Raw genomic sequence first — 8863 nt, 5'->3', positions numbered from 1 at the left:
AAGTGAAAACCTGCAAGGAAATGAAGCTGTCACTGGAGTAGTGGTATTCTGTTTGCACTGCTCGAGTAAATATGATTTAAATGGAAGAATCATCAGAAAGGGATAAATGTCAAACTCTAATTTTAAACCAAGTGAAGTGTTATAATAAAAAAATACCTTCTGGATTTTGGGTGGGTAATAATAATTCATTAAGCAAAAATGTTTCAGAGCCTGTGATTCTACCAGAGGAATACCAAGTAATGATTGACAATCACACATGCTATTACCCATACCACTGCCCTGTAATCCAGGATTTGGAGCCTGAGAAGCCCTACCACTATCACATGGGTTTGCAGAATTCATTGTGAAATTTTCAGCAACACTACACATGGTCCATATTTACTGGAGGGCTGTGAGAGGGAAGGGGTGTAAAAGTAAGAATGAAGGTTGTTTCACTTTCCTAAGTTTGTTCTTTAGATCAGGTAATCATTATTTACTATGCTGTTCAAACACACACACATATTCTTTATCTTATTAGTTTTTCTTCTCCAGGAACTTTTATTTTCAGATTTTATGATCATTACATTCATTGCAGATAAAGTAAGCTACTGGCTTAAATATTAGCCTGAACCCGAGGACACATTTGATTATTTGTGTTTAGTGTATCAGCCATTCAAGTATGTTGGAAAAACACCCGTATATGAAGATTTTTCTCAAAATTACTGCCTGCTTTGTTATAGCTGCTGTAATCACAGGTCTGATGTATGTTTTTGTATGGCAGTTTCATAAAGGTATGTAATGTACCTATTCATTTTTTATTGGATATCTATATGTGGATATATAACAATTTTTTAATACCGAAAGGCGGGTTCTCAAAATCTTGATGATATATTACCTAGAAAAGCTTTAAGGGTACATTTGTTGTGTACAGTGGACAGTGTACATTGGTTGTGTTTCTGTTTTTGCATTTGATGTACAATGTAACCTAGGAAAGTGTTTTATTAAAAGCCTATAATGTGAATTACCAGTTATTGAAAAGGACTAGGTAACCTTAAATGCAGTGTTCCTGGACTTTGTTCACACACTCTACCATAACATAAACGGGTTTTGTGTACTTCTAATACCATGGTATATTTGGAATGGGCTCGAAAGTCCACAAATTTCAGATGCTTTTATTTGCATTCTGTTATTTTACTATCTATATAGTGTCACTTAAGCTCAGGGAAACAGCCACTTTTCATTAAACCATGAAACGGGATGTCAAAAATTATTTGATATCATTTTGTAACAAAAATACTATCCTTCAACATCAATATTAAACCACAAACAATGAAATGGATTTTATGTAATGAGTTTTACTTTTTATCAAGGATGGTATAATGATCATTGTTACAAAGTCTTCATCCATTCAAGAACTGTTCATTAACTGCCCTGCACTTCTTTCCTCTTCTGTCATTGTATCTGTTTTTTCTTTCTCAATATTTGCCAGGACAATTTTTTTAATTTCCTCGTAGCTCAATGGGGTGTTATATAGTTTCCACTGAGAGGAGTCACCAGTGGACTTGATGGTCCATTTGTCGGTGATTTCTGGTGAAGATATTATGGCAGGAGGCATCATAGTACCAAAATCAGAGAAACAAGAAAGGAAACTGGGGAGGCAATTGTCATCCTTGTCCTTTATTTCCAAATAGGTATGTACCTGAAGAAGTTTATTCACCTCATTCTCAGCTGTTTGAAAATACGATAACACATCTGGGTATAATATATCTCTTGCTTTTAGCCTTCCTATAAATGGTGTCAGCTCACAGTTGATGTTTTTAAAAAGACTATCAACTATTGATATACACATGTCTACGTGTTTACAACGTTGATTTATTTTGTCTTCGCAATTTCTAGTTTCTTCTGATATCTTTTGGAGTTCTTCCTCCAATTTATTCTTTTGTATCAAAGGAGGAGTTTCTAAGATAGTGATCTCATCTTCAATATCCTGGATTTTCTGTGTAAGCATGACTACCATACCAGACCAATATGCTGTAAAGTCATCCTGCTCATTTGATGTCTGTATTTTGTTGGCATGGCGCTCAATGGTTTCCAGTTTTTGTTTTAAATTCTCTTTTTCTTTTCGTTTAAGACTCTTTTTTGAACTCTTTAATCCATTGGGATTCAGTAAATTCTTCTCCATGAGTTCATTTTCATGGTCAGATGTTTTGATGTCTATATTAAACTGTGATTCATAGTTGTCAGAATTTGTAGCTGCCTGTTTTTTTAGATTTGTGATTTTTGCCCTAATTTTCTGGCCTTGTTTCTCTACTGATGATAGTTGTTTTAATTTTTTCTTGACTTTATATAAATGCTGAAACTCTTGAAGCATTCTTTGATTGAGCCTGTAAAACAAGCATTTGTGAAGACATAGATCTTTAATGCACTCCTTTTCCTTGTCTTTCTGTATTTCCACCCGATCATATTTGGATTTGAGGTGCTCCATCTGGTCCTGCAGGCGTTTGACCTGTGCATCTGCTTTGTAAACTCGTTTGGAGCATTTGACACTATTGGCTTTCTTTAGGTTGAAAATATTGTCTTCCATTACCTTTATGTGGTTGTCTAACATGACAAGGTAATTAGTTTCCGTCTGAATCTCGCATTCATAAGCCTCGTTAGCTTCCATTACTTGTCTTTCCTGGATAACATACTGATTTTTCTTTGCTTTGCATTTTGATTGTGTGTGCTCATACTTTAATAGATTAATTTGTGTTTTCTGATAATTGATCAGTTTTTGAAACGTTTTTACCTCTCCAATTTTTCCTAATAAAGCTGGGAGTTTGGCTGAATTCAGTTTATCCTTATATAGTTCGATTGACAACTTTTCACCGTGCAGCATCTTTAGCAATAGCAGATGAACACCTATACAAAAAAGTTAAAAAATACAGATGGTGACCTATATAATTAGGGAGGTCAACAAATTGTTATAATTACCAATATATTTTAGCTATTGGATATCTTTTTAGATCTTGGTTAACCTGATACACTTTTAGTAAATTATAGGAGCTGTATACTTTGTGCAGTATTTATTAGCAGTTAGATGATTTGGCAATGTTTTTCGGCTAAACACACATAAATTGTGTGTGGAAGAGAGAAATCCGCATGTGCCCACAGGTAGGGTTATAACTCTATCTTTCACTATCATTTCATATCATGATTTTTATATATCCTTGTGGTTAGTATGAATATAAGAAATCCCAAGCCTATTTTTGGCACAGGTGGGTCATTTATAAATCATGTACACCTCAATCTACATGATTGACCCTAAATCAATGTATAGTATGCAGTTTAAAAAATGTGCAAACTACAAAGTGCTGCAAGTAACCACACAAATGTACCGCTAGGGCTATCCAGACAAGCACTATAGTAGTACATTAAGTGAATATTTCCAGTTAAAAACCAGAGGGTTAACAAGTAATTTTTATACTCACATTATACTTGAACTCTAGGTAGAAATAAAATGCTCAAATGAATGCACTTCTGTAATCAATAATATATTTTTAAATCCACTTTAATGTAAGTGGTTTAGGTAGCTGAATTTGCCTTGCTATAAGCTTCCTTTAGTCTACTGCGCTGTCTGTACAATAAAACCTAATGAGGGGGAAAGAAAAGCAATACAGTGATAGAATCAGGTGTGCTCCAGTGCCAGAAGGCATACTGACAGGAGGAGGAGTGACAGTTGGATGAAATAATTAGTGTGCTACTTTCACTGAGCAATCAGACTGTGGAGTGAAAATAAAACTGCAGTAATAATAAGCTTAAAGTAGAACTAAAAAAAAAACCTTGTCATTACTTCAGCAGAGCCCCTGATTTTTACGGCGCTGTCGTAATTTGGGTTCTGTCCCATCCTGAATTCCTTTCTTCTTCTGGCTATGTCACCTAATCTCGCACTGCACAGGTGCAAGTCTGGATGACATATCCTGCTTTAAATAGGAAAAAAGAGTGCCAATCTAACTGTGCATGTCTGAGATCCACATTTTCTTTCTATTAGAGGGGTGCATGGCGTGGGTATCCTCATCGCTCCCATTCTGACTTTACAACCATTAATATATAAGTTAATTTTTACCTTACATAAAAGGGTTGTCTACCCTATTTATCCCTAAATACCCTTGTCTAGGGTGTGTAAAGTTAAAATTTTGGTGATAGGTCCACTTTAGGCTTCCTGCCTGATAAAGTCATGGAACAATTCTTTGTAGTTCTAAATGTAGTTATCATCATATAGCAGAAACAACACACAGGGCTGTGGAAGCCACCAACGTCAAGACAATGGGGATCTGGGGATCCATCCACAATTTCAAAGTAAGTTTAGACAAATCCATACCATGGTTATTCTGCTACTGGTCCCAATACTGGCTTCATGGAATGGGCTGCTAATGTTAGAGCCACCATTTCCTTAATGTGTTTGCTAATTCTCGGTTTATGGACACAGATCAAGGTAATGACAGGTATTTGTATGTGGTACCTGTCATTGTATTGATTGAGCCATTTGCTATGACAGGTATAATGACGGGTCACTGACAGGTATAACAGGTGACGGATAGTATATGGCTGGCCATCCAGCTGGTGGACAATGACTGGCTGTCAGTGGCCGGTGGCTGTATTAGTCAGGCTGTACATTGTGAGTGTCATTAGCTGATGTTTTCCCTCATTGGACTTGGACAATGGGATTCAGAATAAGCTATCAAACAACTCGAACATTGGGGTCAATTTGGACTAACTGTCAGCAAACGGAAAAGACTACAATTTCACCAACACTAACATTAAACTGTGCCATTAAATGGCAAAACTACACACAGCATATTCCAACACATAACACTTTGCTGAACTTAAGGAGTCAGAAGGTAAAAATTGGGCTCATAAAAAATGACCATGGTCTAGTAAAATGGGGGGAATCACTCAGATATTGTGAATAGGTCCAGGCACTAATGGAAAGAGAGGTCTAAATAATATTTTATACCTTATTCTGTACTAGTTATAATAGGTTTTCCTGATCATTGCAGATAATTTACAATCACAGTAAACAAAGAGTTGTACCTACCACATGGTAACCCATAGCAACCATTCTGAATCCATTATTAAGAGGTCTAGTTTCATCTGATTAATTTCTCACATACTCACCAATGTTGGAGAAGGTTCTCCTCTACCTTTGTAGATAATGCTTGGTGTCTGTGTGACCAGGAAAAGAACAGAACCCCTCAGTGACCTGGCTTTATGCGATGTTGGCAGTTACATCACATGTAAGCTGTAGGGGGTCTTCTGGCAATATGTCATTAGCATAGTGTAAGGCCAATTTGGGGGCATTGGTCGCCGCCAACTTCTTTTCATCTTTGATATTCAGCCATTTTGTTTGGCCAATCCAGAGTGACATAACTTCATCCATCCCTGGCACAGGCAAGGGAAAACAAAGTGTCAGGTTTCCCCAGCAGTCCAAGCTGATACTGCGCAGCTCAGATTTTTTGTATATTCTTAACGCAATCAGGCCAGTAAGACATTTTATTACAATGGGGACATCTCCTTTCCCTTTCTGCAATACCCACTTGCCTGATCCTGGTTTTTTTAACTTGAGTTCCACTTTAAGTTACCAGTATGGTATTGGGAGAAAACAGGAGTACCCAGGGCAGATAGTTTCCAGGGTGAGAATTGAAATGGAAGTCCTTGTTCTGCAAAGCATAACTTCTCTGACTTCCTAGTTTATCAATTGAACAGAAAGGCTGGTTGCTGTTTTACTCTCTCCTTTTCCTTCCACAGTACACTTACGGTTGTCTAAGCTAGTATGGTATGGTAGAACAGCTGCTAGTATGGTAACACATGGGATCAGCACCCCAAACCCCAAGATCTAACATTCGCTTTTCCGCAAATTCATTGTGATTTGAAGTTTGCTGGAAATGCACACCAACAGCCCATTAACATAAGCCCTCATAGTAGTTCAAGGCTATTATCAATTAGGGTTCCATGGAACCCAAAGGTTGTTCAAGCGCTTGCTGGGTTCCTCAAACTGGCTGCTGACTTCTGATTTAATAATGAATCTACTGATGTGTTTAATCTACTTTTTTGGTGGTATTCTAGCCACCAGTTCATTCTCTCAACTGGACACCAGTTAAGCTGATTTTTCCACACTGACCCTCAGTTGGTTTTACTAGGGTTCCCCAAGATCTGAAACCTATTTCAATAAATCCTCAGGATTAAAAAGTTTAGAAAGGCAATTCTACAGTGAGTGTTCCCTAACGTCATTGAGTCATCAAGGAGTCTATTGCTTCCCTTTCCATGGAACAAATGTTTGCAATTTTTTCTATACCTAAACACACCTAAAACAATTGATTTTGACAGTAATAAATTCATAATGGATTTCACCGTTTTGAGAGTTGTGATGATATTCCAGAAAGTGATGGCATGGCTATATTTTAATAAATGTTGATTTTTTTGTTCAAGGATAAATGTTGATTGTTGTTCGTGAAAAAATAAGACATCCCCTGAAAATAAGTCTTTGTGCATTTTTTGGAGCAAAAATTAATAAAGGACACTGCCCTCGAAGGCAGGTTTTATTCTGTTGCAGTACTACTGTAAAACAGCTGGAGGAAAAAGGTTATATCTCAAGTGGTAACTTTCTAATAAATCGGACGCGGGCTCACTGCTCTTCACCTCACAGCTTTGCTGTCCAACACAATTAATAAATTTGGATTTTGGTAGATGGTAGAAGGCCTGGTATATTAGAACCATTCTGAAGCTTATCTTCCTAATTATTTTAAATATTGTGGTTTTTACACACCTACAGAATCACATGAAAAATATACTAAACAAGTATTAAATGCAAAAAACTTTTATTTTTATTGTAAAAAAAAGTTCTGCAGCAAAAAATGTTTAAAAATGTGTATGTTTTTATAGAACCATCTAAACTAACCCCACCACCTCCCTGTCTCCTGGAATGTCAGAATGGGGGGATTTGTATAAATTATCAATGCCGCTGTACAGAATACTACACAGGGGATCTCTGCACACAAGGTACGGATATGTATTGTATGGGGGACACTTATTACCTCTGGTTCACCATTTACACATTAATATTTGAATACAAAAATGCATAAATGTAAGTGAGGACTAATATTACCACACTAAAAAATTATCTATTTTAAGAAGATTCAGTCAAATAAAAAAATGGTGAAAAGCAGTATTCAGTATTGTAAATAAATTTAGTTTGTATGTGCAGAACACATTTTACATGAGCAGGGAAGGATTAGAATCACTGCAAGGTTTTTACTTTTGCTCTACTTATGGCTCCTGTACCCACAATGGTGGTGGGAACTCTCCAAAGGACATGAACAAAATAGCATTTCTTTAGTATGTAAGTTCTAAAAAAACCTGACATTTTTTTTCTATTTGTTTATTTGTTGCAAATTTTCACTTAGTTCATGTACGAAATTTTCAATACAGGAAAATTGTTGTAATAAAGCTCCAGGTTACAATAAAACCCAAGAGTGGTTCCAATTGTTCCCTACCTTAAGTATTTGCTTGGCATACACATTAGGGTAAAATAAATGTTTTTGTTTTTGGAGGCATGTTGTTTGTTGATGACTGGACAGGCAAAAAAAAAACTTACCTGCTTGACTGCAACTTCTTAATTACAATCACCTGTCCTTGCTCTGTCATGAGTGCCACCCCCTTTAGCTGGTCCTTCTCAAGGGTTATGGATCTTTGGGCACCTTGAGTGGGCAGACTTGAATGATGTAACTCCTGCACATGCATGCTGGAGTTCATTCATTCCCAGCAATCAAAAATATGCCGGGATACCTGGCATCATACACTAATGTGGTAATGCGCAGTTTAGTGTACATTACAAAAAGGATTGAGAACAGACAGATGACCCCTCCTCCTTTCTGTGATAAGGAACTTGGCTGCCCCCACATTTTATTTTAACGTTTAAATCTGCTTCAAGAAGACTGGGATTACTGTTTTTCTATGACCAGGATTTATATATATTATATCTAGAGAGAGAGCAAGAGCGAGAGAGAGAGAGAGATAGAGTTTTTTTTAATTTCACAAAATTTGACGGATCACATAACTGGCCTTCTGTTTCTATACACATTTTTCATTTAATGGCAATCTGTCAACCTCAGAGTTCTAAGCACATCTAATCACATTGCTGTGATTTTTAAATAGGCAAAGTTCTATCAGTTCTACACAACAAATTAAATATATAATTAAAACTGTTTCACATTCCTTTTAATAAGAATTATTAATCTAAAAATGATACTTTTTTGTGTTCAGAAAACTTTTGCAAAGCCCAACGTATACATGATGACAATGGTAATTGGTATGAATTTGAAATCATCCTGGTTGGCATGTATGGCTATTCATTTGAACTGTGTGACAATACATCTGTAAATGGCAAGTATTGGTTTCTCTCTTTTTTTGGGGAGGGGGGATTTACCCTAACTGCATGTTTTTACAAAGTAACTATTCATCAAGGGGTGATGTTCTAGTCAATTGGGTGAAATTTTGATTTATGGCAGCTTCTTGGTGGGTAAAAGCAGTTAGTTTAATGTTTATCTTGCCATTTAAAAAAAAAAGCGTAGCTATATTTTTCTATAGCTACCGTGTTTCCCCGAAAATAAGACACTGTCTTATATTTTTTTTGGCTCCTAAAAACACACTAGGTCTTATTTTCGGGGTAGGTCTTAAAAATAAAAAAAAACGTACCTTTCGGAAGACGCGAGCCTGAGTTCTGGCTTCTGACAGGCGGAGTGCATGTAGTATCACTCCGCCTGTGACAGGAGCCGGAACTAGAAAGAAAGCATCGGCTTGTGCGGCTCCGGAGTGTGCACTTCCGCATGCTTTCTTTCAGTGTCCC

General features: G+C 36.7%; 2 protein-coding genes across 2 annotated transcripts in view; one reads left to right on the top strand and one right to left on the bottom strand.

Moving 5' to 3' along the window:
• The first annotated feature begins 644 nt into the window (after positions 1 to 644).
• LOC140344374 (adhesion G-protein coupled receptor G7-like) overlaps positions 645 to 8863 on the top strand; it is a 23289-nt gene continuing 15070 nt past the window's right edge. The window contains exons 1-3 of the mRNA XM_072431504.1: positions 645 to 770; positions 6901 to 7017; positions 8281 to 8400. Coding sequence (XP_072287605.1) covers positions 659 to 770; positions 6901 to 7017; positions 8281 to 8400 — 349 coding nt within the window. The 5' untranslated portion in view covers positions 645 to 658. The remainder of the gene's footprint in view (positions 771 to 6900; positions 7018 to 8280; positions 8401 to 8863) is intronic.
• LOC140322733 (coiled-coil domain-containing protein 63-like) lies at positions 1065 to 5228 on the bottom strand. The gene is made up of 2 exons (XM_072399313.1): positions 5137 to 5228; positions 1065 to 2880 (listed from the first exon to the last, which is right to left on the bottom strand). Exon 2 carries the CDS (start codon positions 2855 to 2857, stop codon positions 1388 to 1390), a length of 1470 nt encoding a protein of 489 aa, XP_072255414.1. The 5' UTR covers positions 2858 to 2880; positions 5137 to 5228; the 3' UTR covers positions 1065 to 1387.

This window comes from Pyxicephalus adspersus, chromosome 1, assembly GCF_032062135.1.
Source record: "Pyxicephalus adspersus chromosome 1, UCB_Pads_2.0, whole genome shotgun sequence".
Taxonomy (NCBI): domain Eukaryota; kingdom Metazoa; phylum Chordata; class Amphibia; order Anura; family Pyxicephalidae; genus Pyxicephalus; species Pyxicephalus adspersus.
This window is presented reverse-complemented; position numbering and strand designations above follow the sequence as displayed.

Coding starts and splice junctions, on each gene's coding strand:
- LOC140322733 (XM_072399313.1), bottom strand. CDS start 2,857: ATGCTGCACGGTGAAAAGTTGTCAATCGAACTATATAAGGATAAACTG.